General features: G+C 37.8%; 1 protein-coding gene across 10 annotated transcripts in view; it reads right to left on the bottom strand.

The window, feature by feature from the left end:
- The window catches only part of GADL1 (glutamate decarboxylase like 1), a 300,401-nt gene that overhangs the window by 55,911 nt on the left and 224,144 nt on the right, over window positions 1–20,346 (bottom strand). For all 10 annotated transcript variants that reach the window (XM_063636873.1, XM_063636874.1, XM_063636881.1 and 7 more), the window contains one exon: window positions 7,287–7,338. In XM_063636873.1, the coding sequence (XP_063492943.1) occupies window positions 7,287–7,338 (52 nt within the window). The remainder of the gene's footprint in view (window positions 1–7,286; window positions 7,339–20,346) is intronic.

Here is a 20,346-nt window from a genome sequence, read left to right as displayed (position 1 = left end):
TGTACTCAATGACTAGGAGATTTGGGACATTATGTTGGGGGTTCACAAATTAGACATATAGAATTGTATTCAGGAAAGACTGTGTCATATGCATCTTCCTCATTTGATGCTTCACACTGACAATATTTGAACTGATTTTCATTTTCTGCCATAAACAGTTTGTAATAACCAATGTTATAACAGTTCTCAATAACCGTCAATTATGTTCCAGTATATAAAGTTTCAAAGCATTTCATCAAGAGGAAAGACCCATCATCTCATATCTTAAAATCAAGACTGGTGAGACATACATATTTATATATGTATATGTATGTTTTGATTTTAGTGGATTTTAAATCATAAGTGAATGCCCAGAAACATTCTCAGTTCAACGAGATAAGTTCTTCCTCTTATCCTTTCATCTCGGAAATTGTTAATATTCTTACTGGACTTGACAAGAAAAAAGCTATAAATCTTCAAAATAAAGAGTAGTTAAAAATAAAACACTAATTCAACTCAATTTTCACATTTATGAGACTACAATCATTCTTACAAATCTACACAATTTATACCTGGATTTCTGATGTATTGAAAGTAATGGCAAAAACTGCAATTACTTTTGCAGCAACCTAATATAATAATTGATTTATCTAGGATAGACTGTACTGAACTCCCAAATTCTTTGAGCATTTAATGTGAACACTTTTTTTCAAATGAAGTAACTATACCTGACTAGAAAGTAGAAGAAAAATATGGTAATTATCTGTCACTAGATTGTGTTATGTCAGTTATCGATTTATTGCCTCTCAGCCAGAAATCTACCCTTTTTTGAGTGTCCTAAAATAATGTAGGTGGACTCTGCAGATATTTCTCCCTTGACATCTTGTCCAGTCTTAGACTTTGTCAGCAGAGGGTGCTGGAGAGACACTGGAGAAGGAAGGAATGACTTCCTGGTGTGGTGTGCTGACTTCATGGGTCTCCTACAGAATCTGAGGTTCTTTTCAGCAGCACTGGTGACCAGAAACTTGAGCACACCCCCACCTGTCTACCCCAATAGCTTCCCCCAGTACACCCCTTTCAGGTGGCATCACAGCAGAAAGGCAGCAAATGGAGGGCCCATAAATGGCTTTTCCTGGCATACTCTCAGGTGGTTTCATAGGAGAGAGATGCCAGCCTAGGCACCTTGCCTTGAATGACTTCTCTGGCACTCCTTCTAGGTAGCTTGCAGTGATTTCCAAGTTGTGGCATGGCCCCTGTGTATGGCTTCCCTCAGCTCAGCACTCAAGACTAGATTTCTAGTGAGTACCACCAATGTAACGCCTCAGTAAACTTTTCTGCTATCCTATGAGCCAAGGTCATACTCTCTCTCTGAAGAGGTCTAGACCTCAGTCCTGGGAAGGGATGGCCTCTCCCTTGGGTGCTCTCAGTTCCAGGAGTGGTGGCTGCTCTCTGTATCTGCTGCTCCTGTTCATTTTTAGGTTTTTCATTTTCTCCTATGAGGCGATCCTCCATTACTCCAATCCCTTGTTAATAATTCTTGATATTACTTTCCCACTTTACCATGCAGTTCTTGTCTTCTGAATGGACTCTAATACATCACCAAATTTGTTATTCCCTTTCATTTGCATAGGAACATTACAAAACAGTTTATGATGTTTTATCTGCTGTTATGGGTTCTATATTTTACAAGTTAGGATTTAGACCTTTTACATTGTTTAGTAAGTTTGTTTGGGCAAAAGGAATTGGATCTATCACTAAGCACTTTTAGAATGGAATGGCTTCAGTGCTACAACATTTGAAAGCTTATAAAGCCCTTCTTGACACTTCATTTCATTGGAAGAAATTTGATGTTTCATTTGGAATATCTTCGCTTTGGTCATTTCCAAAATTAAGAGTTGAAAAAGTCTTTGAATTTTTGTGAAAATATACTTGACTTTTTCCGGTCTCTGCCTCTGTAGCTTGTATTTTACATAATTTTTAAAGAGACTTCAAAGCACTAATGAGTATTTTCAGAGTAAAATAATTTATATACCCCTTAATTTTAATTGCCTACATATATGAAAGTCTGACTTCTTGGGTGTCCTGAGAACACCTTTAGTCTATGTTCTAAAATCCACAAAATTAGGAAAGTATTACGGGACTCCAAGTGGTCTAGTGAAGGGTACAAAAACTCTGGAGCAGCAAGTGCATTGTCATAATCTTTAAAAATTCATGATAAAGGAGTAATGTGCCATTAAAGAAGAGTTTGAATACATTCTATACTGGTTTTCAAACAAAATATATTCTAAAGTTCTTTATCAATTATTTAGCAAATTTTGAGACCATTTGGGGAAGAAATTAGTGGTCACTAAGAGGTAGCAGCTCACATTCTCTAAAACTGAGTCATATCAAAAGAAATTCATCTCCTTTGCTTACAATATCATTAGATCAGAAGAATAACAAAAAGCTAGCATTATTTTGTTTTAATAAATATAAATGCAGAATCCAGCACACAGATTCAAACAATCATGCAAATATAGACTGAAGAAAAAGCTGGAATGGTGAATTTTAATTGACTTCAAGCTTATAGGTGTTAAGATTAGACTATTGAAAAATCTCAAAGGCAGCACTGGATAGCACAAAAAGCCTAAGTTTTGGAGTTGCAAGGATGTGGCTTTGAATTTCAACTTGATCAGATCTTTGGGATGAGTATCAAACTTTCTCAGTTTCTGCTTCCTAAACTATAAAATATTGATGATGTTGTCTGCCCCACAGCGTTGGTTTGATCATTAAAGAGAAAATGTGTTTTCAAAATTTAGTACCGTGTCTGGCACACAGCAAGCACTGAACTCAGTGACTATTATTTGGGGCCATAATGGTAAAAAGAGATGTCTCTTAAAGTGGATGAGTAGCTCCATTAAAATGTGTACTAGTGAGGTACATCACTGTTAATTTCTTGATGTAGTATATTTGAAGGCAAACATTAAGAAATAATGTCCAGCAAGGAGTAACCAAGCTGTTCAACTTAATAAGCAAAGCTTTCTATGTTATAGATATTGACAGGCATCAGGACAAGAAAATGACTAACAGTTTCTGAACTTGGAATGAATAGAGGACAGGGTGTATTGAAGAGAGGTGAAGCTAGAAACGAAGATGGGAGTCATGTCATGAAGGACTTCTCATATGACATGCTTGGAAGCTTGGGCTTGATTCTAGAGGAACATGGAGTTACTGGAGAGTTTCACTACTCTAGGAAATAGATCTCATCTTCGAAAAGCTGCTTTAGCAGCAGTGTGGCAGTTAGGCTGGAGGGGATCTAAGACTGGAAGTGGGACACAAGTTAGGAGACAGTACCTAGATAGTACCAACCTGAAGAGTGATGAGATCTTGAACTAAGGCAGTGGCTTTGGAAGTGGAGAAGACTAAGTATTCAAGATAGCAGGGAGGAAAAGGAGATAGTAAGAACATCAAGACTTTTGCTTGGGTGGATCATAGCTCTAATGACCAAAAGAAGAAAGTGGAATTTTGGTAAGGAAGATACTACACTTAAGTTTTAGAAATGTTGAAATTGAGGTGTCTGTGATGTCTAGGTGAAAATTTCAGGATATATTCATATCCAAAGGCCTGGAGTTTAGGAGCTAAGTTGAGGATGAAGACAAAGAGGCTATTGATGTGAAGTTCTGGATGTGAAGACATTTCAGGGAGACTATGTGGCCAAAGACAGAGTGTTGTAGAAGAATATTTAAGGGGAGTGCCCTGATGAAAAGACCCTTACATGGAGACTGAAAAGAACAAGTCACATGGAAAGAGAAATTGGGAAAGGAAATCAAAGAAACTAAGATGGGAGACTATCGAGAGGGAGTGAATGGATAACATATAATGCTACAGAATTTCAGCAAGATGAAGACTAAAATAATGTGCATCAGATTAAGCAATTAGGTAGTTGTAATCTAAAAACTATATAACAAGATAATGTAAGAAATCACAATGTGCTTGATACATATTAGTAGGTTCACTATTAGAACATGAATAATTAGAGCTATCTGGAAGAGGAATGAACTAGCGAATTATCTGCAAATAGGAAGTATTCAATCAGAGGTTGACCACCTGTTAACAGATACTGTTAAGATAGGTTTCCTGCATTGTGCAGGAAGTTGACTATATGTCCTCGAAGATCTTCTATAACTCAAAGTTGATGAAACATTAATAACTCCTCCTAGTGTAGACCTTCAGAAAAGAAAAACAAAAAAGGTTGAATAATTAGGACTCTCCCAAGAGATAAAAATAAAATATGTGAATGATAGTATAAGAATGAATATACATCTAGGAAAAACATCTATTAGACCTTATGATCCAACACAGAAAGATGATTTTCAGGGGCCTATGAATAATTCAGAATTGACTTAAAATAATACATTTTCTTGATGATTGAAAGTTATTTTCAGGAAAAAATATTCAAGTACTGGGTATTGTCTTGTCATGTTCATCTACAATTTCCAATGTTCCACTTAACTTTCTCCTTGCTGTTAGACAACAGTGACACATATACTCTCTCTCTCTCTCTCTCAAATGCACATATATAGACATACAAATGCATATATACTAGCAAAAAGACTATCAACTTAATATTTATATTTGACATCCAAGGTCTAACTCTGCTTTCTCAGTGTAATAAAAAGAAAAGCGGCAAATGCAGATCACATACAAAAATCCTTACACCAGGAATTCTGGAAAACCATTTAGAAAACCACCTTCACTGCTCGTGGCCCAGCTGGCTCCCACAGATGAAAAATCCAGGGGCAGAAGGCTGACTAATAATTAAATCCCACTTTAGCTTTCATGGCAAGGCCATGAGTGTTTGCAATTTCCTAATGATGATGGTAAGTGGTTTCTCTTTTCTAAGACTTTAGGAAGAATATATAAACAACTTTTTAATCGGCCCATCTTTTTTCTCATCACTTTCAGCTCTATCAAAAGACTGTACCGTTTCAAGGTGTACAGGACTTTTCATAAGCACTATAGCTCCCATCACCAGAGAAAATAACACAACTCAAATTGGAGAAAATGAAGAAGAAACTCAAACCCGAGAAAATATAAAAACTAGAGACATTTTCTTACATGTTATAATGCCATTATGCCTCACAAAATTGACAATTCCTTGACACCATCTAATAGCCAGTTCATATTCAAAACTCCCCAACTGTTACAAGAATTACTTTTTACAGTTGGCTTGTTCAAACTGGGATTTCAACAAGGTCTATATGCCTTATTTGGTTGTTATCCCTCTTCAGTCTCTTTGAACCTAAAGAGAGATAATCACTGTTCCCTCTATTTTTTCCTCATGTCACTGGCCTGTTGAAGAAACCAGGTTGTCTGTTCTATAGAACTTCTGGCACTCTAAATTTGTTGTCTTTATAGTACTACCAGAAAGTTGTTTATTAATCATTTTGGTATGCATGCAAGATCTTGCATATCTCTAGCTTTCTGGAACTTTGGAAGCTTAGAACTTTCTAATCCGATGCTTCTTTTGTAGATAGTAGTGGAATCCATGCTCTAGATTCTCTGGAAAGTATTTCCCAAACTTCCCTGAGGACTATTGTCATATTTCACTTTGGCTACTAAAAACAGTTTGAGTTTGTCTTGCTTATTTTTCTCTTGTCCTCTCTTCACTATTGCTTTTTCAACATTCCTGTCTTCTCACGACATCAAGAATCTTTTAAAATGCAAGTCCAGACTCCTGTCTTCTTAAAACATCTCCAGTTGACTACATTTGGAATACAGGCTAAAGGCCTTACCTTGACCTACCTGACCACCACCTGATCTGGTCTCTGCCCACCTCTGCAATTCCATCACCTGCTGCACACTCCCCTTCATTCAATACAACTTTTTTTGGCTGCTCAAAGACAGAACTCTTTTCAGCTTTAAGCCTTGCAGTTGTTTACCAATTCTGCCAGAATGTCTTTTCCTCAAACATCCGCGTGGCTTGCTGTTTATCTTTATTCAGGTCTCAGCTCAAAGATAACCTTAAAATCCCCTACCCAGATTACCCAAACCAAATAAGCCATCCCCATTTCAGCATTCTACACTTTTCCCCCAAATACAGTACTATATCTATAACCTGTCTAATTATTTGTATACTAGATTATCTCATGAACATGTTTTATTGTTTTAAGACTACCTGATTTCCCTATTAATTAATTTGCTTATTTAGTGCCTTTCACTTTCCACTTGAATGTAAGCATCATGAAATCGGGGATATTTTCTGTTTTCTATCTCCTGTGCCTAGAACCATGCCTGACATAGTAATTGTTCAATGCATCTTATTGAATAAATACCAAAAAAAAGCTAGATTTCTTTTTCTTTTTACTTTTTTTTTCTGAGGCAGTTTCACTCTTGTTGTACAGGCTGGAGTGCAATGGCGTGATCTCAGCTCACTGCAACCACCGCCTCCCAGGTTTAAGCAATTCTCCTGCCTCAGCCTCCCGAGTAGCTGGGATTACAAGCATGAGCCACCACACTCGACTAATTTTTGTATTTTTAGTAGAGACAGGGTTTCGCCATGTTAGGCTGGTCTCGAACTCCTGACCTCGTGATGCCTGCCTTGGCCTCTCAAAGTGCTGATTACAGGTGTGAGCCACCGTGCCTAGCCAACTACATTTCTTATGTATAGCACAGGCTCCAAGACTGGAATCTCTAGGTTATTTTTACATTAGGTTAAAAACTGCTATAATACATATACTATAACAAAATCTAAGATAACCTTGCAATTTATATTTATTAAAAACCAGAATTACGCACTATATTTTCCAAACATGTTTTAGAAAAAAATATTCTCTACCTTTGTAACCACCTTATTTCTTACACATAGCAAACAATCCAACATCAACAAAATGACTTATTTTCCTATTGCTCCAAAGCTAATATGCTCTCATTATTTTATAGAAAGAGAAAACTGTATGCAGTATTGTACATTCACTTAATTGATTTTTCACATGCAGGCACCACTACATCACAGATGAATATTTGCAGTACAATCAGTATGCAATTTATATATCAAGATAGAGGTCATAATTTATTCAATATTATCCTTGGTAATTATTATTGAGCATTTTAATTTTCAATGCTTAAAGGCATGTATATTCTGTGAATCCAACAAAGGAAAAGTATTCACTAATAGAGTAAATTAACGTAATAGACTACGGATTAAGCTAATGACTTGTTTTTAAGTCTGCAACACAAAACCAATGAAATATATAACAGATTAGAAAATTACCATCTTCATCACTGTTAACTGACAAAATCACAAGCACAATTATGTAATCACTTACTTCCATCAGTAACTTGAATCCTTCTCTTTTCTTGATTTCATCTACTAGGTACCTAAAATTAAAAGTCACAATAATATTTAATCTGCAATGTAAAAGTGTCATGAACATTACTGATGTACGACAAAACTGATTCAGAGACAGGGCTCGGAGATAAGAAAGATACAGATAAAGGTCAAGGTACAGGCAGAGCTATGGATAGATAAATACTCCAGACCTACTGTAATATCCTTGGCCTGAGTAAAAATATGCATCTTTTTGATGATATCTATCTCATGTTAGCATCAGGCTTTAACCCTGGTGTGAAAAGCCAGATAAAGCAAGCTGGATACATATCTCTGAACATGTGGGTCTTACATTTATATCCTAAATGGGGGATTTAACATAGGTACTTACATTAAATAGCTGGCTTGGAGGAAAGAGTTTTTTTTTTTTTTTTTTTTTTTTGGTGTGTAATCCTGCTTGTAAGTTCATTTAAAATCAAGGAAGATCAACGTAATCTTTTCTAAGTCCAGCGCAGAGAGAATGAGGGCTGATAATCAGTATCATGTTAAAAGTGGGCTGATTATCCTCAGCAAACTAACACAGGAACAGAAAAGCAAACACTGCATGTTCTCACTTATAAGTGGGAGCTGAACAGTGAGAACACATGGACATAGGGAGGGGAGCAACACACACCTAGGGCCTGTCAGGGGAGGGTGAGAGGAGAGTATTAGGGAAAAGAGCTAATGCATGTGGGGCTTAATACCTAGGTGGTGGGTTAAGTGCAGCAAACCGTGGTACATGTTTACCTAGGTAACCTGCACATCCTGCACGTGTACCCCAAAACTTAAAAAATACATGAAAAAATAAATTACCTGAATATGAAGGGGAAAAAGTGGGCTGTAGCCATTGATAGAGTATCTATAAAGTCATTTTGAATATTGGGGGAAAGAGAATTATCACACCTAAGTAAAGGGCATAGATGAAATATGGAATATGAGTTGAGAAAAGACTAAAACAACATTGAGAACATGGTGCTCTATATAATAACATTGACTCCTCCCTTCTAGGCTTGGCTTTTGTCTATACCAAAAGAGAAGTCTGAAATGGTTGGCCTTGAAAACTAGTGATTCACGAGCCTTTGAAATATTCACAACACTTGACCCAGTACTTCAAATCTAGGAATCAAACCTAAGGAAATAATAGAGACACTGACAGAAATGTGTTTGTCAGAGCATTTATTGTGATTTTTATATATAATAGCAAAAAATCACACCAAACATCAGGAATGCCTTTGAAAACTAGATTCCAGTAATAGTTATGATCCTATGATCATGTCACTAAATCATAAATATTCAACTAATATTTAAAGACACAACCATGCTCCTCTTGGGCCTCAAGTCTCTTACCTATAAAACTGGACTAATGCAATCTTCTTTTCCAATTTGAAATGGTTTTTTTAAAAATTAAAATCATAAACATGAAAAGATGCGACTATAAAACCTGGAAAGGGATTATTACATCATTTTAGGAAGGTCATTCTATAATGTGAATATGGAATACACTAGTTTTTAAGATGAAGTTCCTTTTTCCAAATTTATACAGCTTTTTATATTAGGTTAAATATTGATGTTTGCATATAGATATCATATATTTCAAAGATATTATCTTATTAAAAATTGTCTATTAACTAGTAATATGGGAATCCTTGAGCAATAATGTGAGCATACACATGGGCACACATGCTCACAAAGTACCGGATGTTCTACGTATGCCATTCTCTGAACACTTTTTCAGAAGACATATGTAGCTAAACCTATCACACTGGCTAGCTTTCATAAAAAGCAATTCCATTGCTCAATAGATACCAGAAAAGTTACTCAAGATCAGTAATAATCAAAGAAGTGCAAATTAAAACAATAATACAGGCATCCCTCGGGGGTTTTGTAGGTTTGGTTCCAGAGCACTACAATAAAGTGAATGCTGCAGGAAAGGGGGTCACAATTTTGGGGGTTCCTCAGTGTATATAAAGGTTACATTTACAGTATACTGTAGTCTGAGTATACTGTAGTCTGCGTATACAATGGCATTATGTCTAAAACACAATGCACATGCCATGATTAAAAATACCTTGTTGCTAAAAAGTGCTAAGGATTATCTGAGACTTCAGTGAGTTGTAATCTTTTTGCTGCTGGAGGGTCTTGCCTTGATGTTGATGGTTGCTGACTGATCAAAGGGCTGAAGGTCGGGGTGGTTGGGACAATTTCTTATAATAAGGCAATGATGAAAGTTGCCACATTGCCTGACTCTTCTTTCACAAAAGATTTCTCTGTAGTAGGCAATGCTGTTTGAAAGGGTCTTACCCACAACAGAACTTGTTTCAAAATTAAAGTCAATCCTTTCAAACCTTGCTGCTGTTTTGCCAACTAAGTTTATGTAATATTCTATATCCTTTGTTATCCTTTCAACAATATTCACAATATGCTCACTGAGTAGATTTCTTCTCATGAAACCACTTTCTTTGCTCATCCATAGGAAGAGGCTCCTCATCTATTCAAGTTTTATCATGAGACTGCAGCAATTCAGTCACATCTTTGGGCTTCATTTCTATTTCTCTTGCTGTTTTCACCACATCTTCGGTGACTTCCTTCCCTGAAGTCTTATACCCCTAAAAGTCAACCATGAGAGTTGGAATTAACTTCTTCTAAATCCCCATTATTAGTATTTTGACCACCTCCTATGAGTCATCAGTGTTTTCAGTGGTGTATAAAAGGGTAAACCCGTAAAATTTTCAATTCACTTTGCCCAGATCCATCAGAGGAATCACTGATATCACAGCTATAGCCTTACAAAATATATTTCTTAAATAAGACTTGAAAGTCTGTATTACTCCTTGATCCATGAGCTGTAAAATGAATGTTGTTAGCAAGCATGGAAACAATATTAATCTCCTTGTACATCTCCATCAGAGCTCTTGAGTTACTAGATGCATTGTCAATGAGCAGTAATACTTTGAAAAAAAACTTTTTTCTGAGCAGTCTCAAGTCTCAACAGTGGGCTTCAAATATCCAGTAAACCATGCTATAAAGAGATGTGCTGTCACAGGCTTCGTTGTTCCACTTAGAGTTACACACAGAGTAAGTTTAGCATAAATCTGAAGAGTCTTAGAATTTTCAGAATGGTAAATGAGCATTGACTTCAACCTAAAGTCACCAGCTACATTAGCTCCTAACAATAGATTCAGCCTGTCTTTGAAGCTTTGAAGACAGGCAATGACTTCCCTCTGGTCATGAAATTCGTACGTGGCAGCTTCTTCCAATATGACTGATTTGCCTATGTTGAAAACCTGTTTAATGTAGCCACATTCTTCAATGATCTTAGCTAGATCTTCAGCATAACTTGCTCAGTTTCTCCATCAGCATTTGCTGCTTCATCTTGCACTTTTATGTTGTGAGACAGCTTCTGTACTCGAACCTCATGAACGAACCTCTGCTAGCTTCCAACTTTTCTTATTCATCTTCTGCACCTCTCTCAGCCTTCATAGAATTGGAGAAAGTTACAGTCTTGCTCTGAATTGGGCTTTGGCTCAAGGCAATGTCATGCCTGGTTTGATCTATCCAGAACTCTAAAAGCTTCATATCAGCAATAAGGTGGTTTTGCTTTATTATTCATGTATTCACTAAAGTTAGAACGTCTAATTTCCTTCAAGAACTTTTCCTTTACATTCATAACTTGGCTATTTGGCACAAGAGGCCTAACTTTGTCTGTCTTGGCTTTTGGCATGCCATCCTCACTAAGCTTAACCATTTCTAGATTATTTGAAGTGACAGACATGTGACTCTTCCTTTTATTTGAACACTCAGAGGCCATTGTGGAGTTATTAGTTGGCCTAATCTTGATATTGCTGTGTCTCAGAAAATTGGAAAGCCTGAAGAAGAGAGAGATGGGGGGAATGGCCAGTTGGACAGCAGTCAGAACACACTCAATATTTAAGTTTTCCAGCTTCTATGGGTGCATTCTATGGAGCCCCAGAGCAATTACAACAGTAACATCAAACAGAACTGATGACTCAAACATTTTTATTATGAGAATTATGAAAACATAACACAGACATGAAGTTAGCACATGCTGTTGGGAAAATGGCACTGATAGACTTGCTCCATGCAGGATTACCACAAACCCTCAATTTGTAAAAACAACAAAACCCCCAAAACGCAATATCTGGAAAATAAGGTTAAGCACATAAAATGAAGTATTCCTGTATTAACCATGTTTCCCAATGATTACCAGAAACAAATTTTAGAGTGACAACATCCAGTGGTGGTGAGAATATGATAGAAAGCTGCTACAAACCTTTTAAATTAATAATACTCATCTTATCAAGCAAACCAGTTTTGAAATGCTGGTCTACCAAGAAAAAAGTTATATCAAGGATAGATAGTACATATAAATATATGTGCACATATATGCTGTTATATCTAAATCTCTGTACTGTGGGTGTATAGGTATATTCCATACAAAATAACTAGAAACAAGATTAATATTCATAAATAGGGAATTAAAATGCTGACTATAGCAACATAATGTAATATGCAGCTATTAAAATGAATGAATTATATCCACTTAAAGCACAGGATGATCATGATAAATTAGTAAAAGATAAAAGTGAGGTTCTGAGAAATGGGGATGATTTGATTCAATTTTTACACTTTTTTTTTTTAAATCTCTATCCACATGTATATACAAAAATAGTATGGAAGGATACGTCATAAGTTGTTAGTTTACCTGAGGGAGGGGGAAAGAAGATGCAATGGGGGTGGGGGAGTTTTCCATTCCCTTTTTATATCTCCTTTCAAAGTTTCATATATGTGGTTACTTGTACAGTTTTTGAAAAAGAACTTAAAAATATAAAACAAATAGACAAATATACTTCCTACCTATAGGAGAAAAGCTTTGTGAACCATCCTTTTTCTCACCTTTTCAGGCACAAATGTACTGGCAATCTGTTAACTCAAAAGCTTGTTATGATTTCATCCTGAACTGAGGCTATGAAGAAAGCTTTCTCCAGAAATCTTGGGAATAACTTTAGAAGATTCTAATTGTGCAGCTAAATAACTTTGTGAATCTAGGCAAATTCCTAAGTCTTCCTGAGCCTGCCTCCATTTCCTCATGCATGTAAAGATGTACAAAAAAATTGGTAAAATCCTTCCCTTACAAGTTATGACTACACAAAACTTGCATGTATTAACCATAGTATCATTTTAAAATGCTTGTCAAACTGGCTAAAGTTGCTCCTGGGGGAAAGGCATCCTAAAACAGAATTATTTCTGTTAAAACTCTTTTTGCTAACCACGTAAATCTGGGCTTTGTGTTGGGGTAATGTTCCTATCGCAGTCACTCTCAGAGCCTGTTAAAGCCCAGTGATATGGTTTGGCTGTGTCCTCACCCAAATGTCATCTTGAATTGTAGCTCCCATAATCCCCATGGGTCATGGGAGGGACCTGGTAGGAGGTAATTGAATCATGGGGGTGGGTTTTCTCATGCTGTTTTCATAACAGTGAATAAGTCTCACAAGATCTGATGGTTTAATAAAGGGCAGTTCCCCTGCAGATGCTCTTACCTGCTGCCATGTAAGACGTGCCTTTGTTCCCCCTTCACCTTCTGCCATGATTGTGAGGCCTCCCCAGCCACATGGAACTGTGAGTCCATTGAACCTTTTTATTTATAAATTGCCCAGTCTCAGGTATGTCTTTATTAGCAGCATGAGAATGGACTGATACACCCAGTGTAACACTCCAGCTGAGTTGAAGGTAGAGGTGATTTGAGGCAACAGGGGATGCAGCTATTACTATGATAACAAAGGTCTTACACCAGAGTTTTCAAACTGTGCTCCATGGTATACCATCTTAATAGAGGTTTTCCACATAAAAAGTCCCACTATCAAATAAGTTTGAACACTGCTAGGCATATCAGTTAGATTGATTTTTGTCTATGCTTAGAGGTACACTTGGCCAGGCATGGTGGCTTATGCCTATAATCCTAGCACTTTGGGAGGCTGAGGTGGGCAGATTGTTTGAGTCCAGGAGTTCAAGACCAGCCTGGGCAACATGGTGAAACCCCATCTCTACCAAGAATACAAAAATTAGCCGGGTGTGGAAGTGTACATCCATGGTCCCAGCTACTCAGGAGGCTAAGGTAGGAAGGAGGATCACTTGAGCCTGGGAGGTGGAGGTTGCAGTGAGCCATAATTGTACCACTGCACTCCAGCCTAGGTGAGAGAGCAAGATCTCCAACAAAAAACTATACTTGGCTTAATTCATAAGGCCATTTGTCAAGCTGGTTGGATTGTTCAATAATATCAGGAACCAGTTATTTACTATAATTTCAGCTAGCCATGCTCTGTGTTAGGGAGGTTTCCTCTCATGTTCACAAGCAGCTGCTACAGCTCCATACATCCCATCCTTATACAGCAGTGTCCAAAGCGCAGAGGGGGCTATAGCAAAAGCACTTTAAGTTCTATTTAGAGAAGAATATTTTCCCCAGAAGTCTTCACAGTATCTTGTTGACTGAGCCACATACCCTCCCTTAAACTAATAATTGGGGAAGATGGTTGACTAAACCAATGTTCCCAGCTTTTGAACATTGCTATGTGAACAAAATCAATGTTCTACAGGCAAGAGAGAATGGTCCTTGGTGAGCAAATCAACAGCGTCTGCATATTGATTAAAGTTAAAAAATACTTCTATATTACAGGCCCTCTCAAAGTTTTAAATGTCCTAATGAGTACTTCGAATTTCCAGGAGAGGAATAATATAGTAGTTAGCATCTCCCAGACATATTTAACAATGGAACTATTTTTTGAGGGATCATCTATTAAGATCTCTTGGAAGTCTACTGGCCACAGCACACTTTCATAAATGCTGGTTTAGAAGTGTTTCTACTGTAAAGTACCCTATCCTCTTCCTAAATAAATGCTTAAATGAAATGAGTTGTTGGGAGGAAAGCCAAAATGTTTTAAGTCACCTCTGCCTATGTTTCTAGGGATAATTTATTCCTCATAAGTTTTTCTTCAATATATGAAAACAACCTAAAGACAAAATACATTTAATAAACTAATCTTACATGGTGGAAGCCAGAAAAAAAGTACGTTCAGTTTGGGGACATAATGCAGAAACCATAAACTACTATCAAAAGGTATTCAAGTAAGTGGACTCGAAAAGCAGTAATAACTTCATAGAACTTTGTCCCTTCCACTAACCTTGGCATAAAAGAGAGAAAAAATACATATTTAGAGTTTTCACCAATCCTACTGTGGGGTAATAACATATTAATATTCTGGCTTGATCTTGGCAAATGCATTAATGATAAACTTGCTGCAAAACAATTTTTCTTTCTTACAAATATGCTTCTAACATTAGAGAATCTCAGTTCTCAGATTGGTTATATAAATCACACCCTTTGTTTTTATTTCTCTTGTCCTTTTGCAAGACATTCTTTCCTCTCTGAAAATAGCCTTTCCAGTCCCTTTCTTACTTCAGCAGCCGCTTAGCGCCTCCCTGAACCATTTTGGACCAAGTTTCTCTCCTAGTCTCATCTGAAATCTCTTCTGATGCAGTGAGCCTCCCAGAACTCCTGAGATTTTTCCATCTGCTTTCCATATGCTTTGCATATATCAGCACATGTCACATGACTTGTGGAATTCATCACAGACACCCACGTGCTCTATTCTACTGTAATTGTAACTTTTAAAAAGATCACCAATATAAAAAATAAAAATGAAGACTGTTCCCTGGTCTTCCAGACTCTGTACCTCCCATCACCTAGAGAAATACACTGGCACAAAAGCACCATTGTGTAACTGCTCACCTTTTCCATACTGATAACAATAAACCCCTCGGTGTCCACGCAAGTCTATGAAATGATTTCCATCTGAGAGATGATTGCAGAGATTGTGTGTCAAGGGAATAGATAAATGATACTCTGGAGACCAAACAAAGTAGCAGAGTGGGAGTTCCTGAGCTGTTTGTTGTTGTTAAAAAGACTTAGACATGACTCTTCTAAGCCTGCTTGAAAAATTATCCCTTAGTGGATATCCATTTAACCTGAATGCCATAACAAAGGCCTAGAAGGTGCCCTCAGCAACAGGTAACCTAGTATAGTAAAACATTTTTTACTTTCCTAGGCAGATATCAGAAATGTACAGTCACTGGCTTTGTGCCATAGTGGTAGTTTTAAACCTGATCCCCCTGGGTTTCAATTATGCCCAGTAATCACATGTTGCTTTAGGCTCTCAGTGTCACTGATTTTCAAACCAAAGAAAAAAAGCATTTTATTAATTAATATTTTCTGGGAGAAATGTTCTCTCTTCAGTTGGGTTGACAGGGTCAAATGGAAATTAGGAAAAGCCTTAGAGGTCTCCTAGGCACTAAATTTTTCCTTGCTAAATTTCTGACAACCCATAAAATTGGAATCATTGTCCTCTTGAAAGTGTCTGCTCTTACTTTCCCAGGGGAAGACAAAGAGGGCTATCTGATCGGTGCAGTGATCATTCGTCTATCAGAATCTCGTCCTTAAATCTTAGTCAATAAAAAACTTCAAAGTTAAGCTCCATTTAGATTCAGGAATATGGAAACATTATTTCTATGGAATCGGTATAATTCTTCCTGTATCATTATCAAAGGAAAAGAGTTGCACAGCTTTTCCAGTATTTGATACCTGACCCTAGGGCCTAGGGAAGTGGATATTTTAGCTATAAGAGCCTGCCAATAACGTGCTCCTCAAATACTAATACAATCATCATGTGCAGCTTTACTTTGCTGGAGTTATCTACTGAAAGAAGTTACACTCCTTGGAAACAAAATAATGTTACTGTGACTTAGAATTATTCCAGGTGGAGCCTTCCAACCATGGGTGAAATGCTTTTGATTTGGTAAACGCTGAAGCAAGTTGCCGGGCATCAGTGGGCTTCATGGGAAATATCTTGACCCTGTCAGTGGTTTGAACTGATTATGCTACTTCACATTATGCACATGGTTAGAAGACTGGAAGAGTTAAGATTATAGCTGGAAGAGTTAAGATTATGGCTCACAGAACCAGTGGTGGTCTAGGGATAGTTTGTAGTGGTTGAGAGTCCACTGTTAAATATTCAGGAATTTCATCAACTACAACCATTGGTAGCTTGCAATTTACTATGACAAATATTTACACCATGAAAATTGGCAGACACTACAAACCGGGGCTTTCTTTTCCTTCTGAGAGCCAATTTACCTGCTATACTACTGCATATAGGCTTAAGCAAACAGAATAGACCCTAGAATTGAGAAAATATTCTATCTTTCCTAAAAAGCAGAACTACAAATGAATCAGTAATTTGAAAAGAAATAAATCATGAAAATAAAGCCCTTCTGTTGCTAATTTACTATAAATCTTAATTCTAGAGAAACTCTTTCCAAGTTGTATAATTTCACATTCATACCAAATTACATGCCTCAAAGTACTCTGCCCTTTTCCTTGGCATTGGAGGCAGACTTTTGCCAATCCCAGGAATAGACTGTTGGATATCAAGAGTGTGGAAAGTTAAGGCAAAAAAAACTATTATGGGTAACAGCAGGAAAGAAGAGGGATTATTTTTCAAATATTTAAACATAGGTCACAGTCTGCAGCAATGCTCACTAAAATGTTAATTCAATTCAACTTGACAAACATTTACAAACAATAAGTGTTGAATTGAATTGAAATGTTAACATTTATCCTCCTGTGATATTTCTCTGCAGAAATTAGAAAGTATTCTCAGACTGTAAACTAAATTCCACCCTGAGATGAATGTTAACTTTATAATAATACAGTCATAAAATATAACCTTATTTCAAGCTTAGACAAAATAATGCAGAGATTCTACCCCCATTTAAATAGTGCAAGAAAATCCACAAAAAGGGAACAGCTTCCTGGACTTCTAATTTAGTGAGCAGCTATAAATAATTTATGGTAGACCGTCGACCGTCTTGTTTTTTCACCACTGGGTTATCTCCCCACTTCTAATAGAAGCACTTTAACCCTATCTCTAACAAAGGTACCTTCATCTAGGCTCAGTACACATTCTATAAAAAGGAATTGACACACTCCCCAGTGCCAAGAGAGAGCAGGTGAATCATCATTACTACTGAGAGCATCACATTGGCCTAGAAACCATGACTGATTCAGAGATGGATATTTACCTCACTCTCAAATAAACTTTCCTCGGGATTGTTGAGAGAGGAGTACTTTATCCTTTTGATCTTAAACTTGAACCTGGAAGAATATAGATCTGACACTCTTTGCATCCATCTTCCTCCATAGGAATAAACCCAACTTGAAGGAAAGCAGAACTGCAAGATGCAGAGAGACTGAGGACTGTTGATATTGTTTAAGCACCTAGACCAAGCCTTCCGAAAGTCATCACTACACTAGTCTTAAAAGCCTTAAATTACCTTTGTTTATAATACCTTGAGTTAATGTTTCCATCGCTTACTACCAAGAATCCTCATATAATATTCACAGGTTTTTCAAACTGCTTCATACCCATAATCACCAGAATTACTGACTTCTAAAAGTCTTCTGAAAATGCCAAAGCCATCTCTTTACCTGTCCTTATATCCAAGCCCTTTGCCATGTAACTTTGCAATTCTTCCTGCTAAAAGGCAGAGGGCACTTCCCACCTCCCACCTCCTCACATTGAGTTTAGCCATATGATTTTCTTTGACCAAAGGAGTACAATGCAATCAGCTACAGATACAATACAATCAGGAGTTTAAAGTGGGCTTACATAATTGGTTTGCCTTCTTGGCCTTCTGTCATGGCCATCTCAAGAATATGTGCTGGCTAGTATGCTGATCAAGGAACATGAAAGACATGTGGGGAGTAGACTCAAACACCCCAGCCACTATGATATGATACAAAGTCATGCTAGCCAACATTTAGACCTCTAGGGGGAAAACGATTGTTTTTTTTAACACATTCGGAGAGCCTGTTGCTCAGAATACCCATACCACTCCCAGTATAGAAAGAAGAAATTGCTATAAATCTCTAAGAAGGTCCTACATGATTTTCCAAGTGAACTGTTAACAGGGAGTAAAGGAAAGACTATCTAAACCAGAGTTCAAAGCCTGATGCCTATATACTGGCCAAGCAGTTAAGTAAATAATAACTAAAACTTAAATAGCATGTAGGACATCCCAGGCATTAATCTAAGTGTTCTACATGTATCAATTCCTTTAATCTTTATAGTAACTGTTTGAGATACGTGCTATTATCATTTTACTGGGACAAAACCAAGGTGCAGAGAGACTAAGAAACTTGCCCCAGTCACATAGGATTTAGGTCTTGAATCCAGGTTGTCTGTACCTCTATGCTATTAGGCTAGATTAGTTGCTTGGGTTTTTGTTTGTTTTTTTGTTTGTTTTTTAACTGTAAGAAATGATTAGGGACTGTGTTTCTCCAGAATCAGGCATCATCATGTTCAGCTAATTGTTACCATGTGAGACTGAGAGCATTCTAAGCTTTGAGAAAAGCAAATCCAGGTTTTTGAGAAATTTATTTTTTAAAAAAAGCACTTCAAATATTTAAATGTTTGAATGTTTAACACCATGAAAGTTAACCCTGAGCAGTATAAGCCCAACAAAACACATTTAAAACTAAATTTGGCTCTGGCCTGTCCACCACTGATCTAAGTTTAGCAGTTCAGTCCTATTCAAGTAGCAATATCTGGCACCTACATCTTGAGCTTTTCTAATGTTCTTGAAAGTGTGAAAAGTTTTATTTCTAATGTTACTACAAGGCAAGTAAACATGGTACTTCCACACTGCCTTTCCCTTCAAGACTTAAGCTGCCACCACAACTCACAGATTATCTGCTTTTCAGGTCCTTAATGTCGCATCCAGACTTTTGCGTCACCTCACACCCAGAAACTTGGGCCTGTTGCTCCTTCCACCTGGGTCATTCTTCTCCCCTTCTGTTTTAGTCCGTTTTCATGCTGCTGATAAAGACATACCCGAGACTGGGAAGAAAAAGGTTTAATTGAACTTATAGTTCCACAGTTCCCTGAGGCTGGGGAGGCCTCAGAATCATGGTGGGAGGCAAAAGGCACTTCTTACATGGAAGTGGCAAGAGAAAAAAATGCAAAAGCAGAAACCCCTGATAAAACCATCAGAGCTTGTGAGACTTATGCACTACCATGACAGCAGTATGGGGGAAACTGCCCCCACGATTCAAATTATCTCCCACTGGGTCCCTCCCACAACACCTGGGAATTATGGGAGTAGAATTCAAGATGAGATTTGGGTGAGGACACAGAGTCAAACCATGTCATTCTGCCCCTGGCCCCTCCAAATCTCATGTGCTCACATTTCAAAACCAATCACAACCTCTCAACAGTCCCCCAGTCTTAACTCATTCCAGCATTAATCCAAAAGTCCACAGTCCAAAGTCTCATCTGAGACAAGGCAAGTACCTTCTGTCTATGAACCTGTAAAGTCAAAAGCAAGCTAGTAACTTCCTAGATACAATGGGGATACAGGTATTGGGTAAATACAGCCATTCCAATTGGGAGAAATTGGTCAAAACAAAGGGGTTACAGGACTCGATGCAAGTCTGAATTTCAGCAGGGCAGTCGAATTGTAAAGTTCCAAAATGATCTCCTTTGACTCCATGTCTCATATCTGGGTCACGCTGATGCAAGAGGTGGGTTCCCATAGCCTTTGGCAGTTCCACCCCTGTGGCTTTGCAGGGTATAGCCTCCATCGTGGCTGCTTTCACATGCTGGCGTTGAGTGTCTGCAGCTTTTCCGGGCACACGGTGTAAGCTGTCAGTGGATCTACCATTCTGGGGTCTGGAGGATGGTGGCCCTCTTCTCACAGCTCCACTAGGCAGTGCCCCAGTAGGGACTCTGTGTGGGGGCTCCGACCCCACATTTCCCTTCTGCACTGCCCTAGCAGAGGGTCTCCATGAGGGCCCTTTCCCCTGCAGCAAACTTTTGCCTGGGCATCCAGGCGTTTCCATACCTCTTCTGAAATCTAGGTGGAGGTTCCCAAACCTCAATTCTTGACTT

This window comes from Symphalangus syndactylus, chromosome 1, assembly GCF_028878055.3.
Source record: "Symphalangus syndactylus isolate Jambi chromosome 1, NHGRI_mSymSyn1-v2.1_pri, whole genome shotgun sequence".
NCBI lineage: Eukaryota > Metazoa > Chordata > Mammalia > Primates > Hylobatidae > Symphalangus > Symphalangus syndactylus.
The sequence above is the reverse complement of the archived record's forward strand: the minus strand, read 5'-3'. Positions and strand labels throughout refer to the sequence as shown.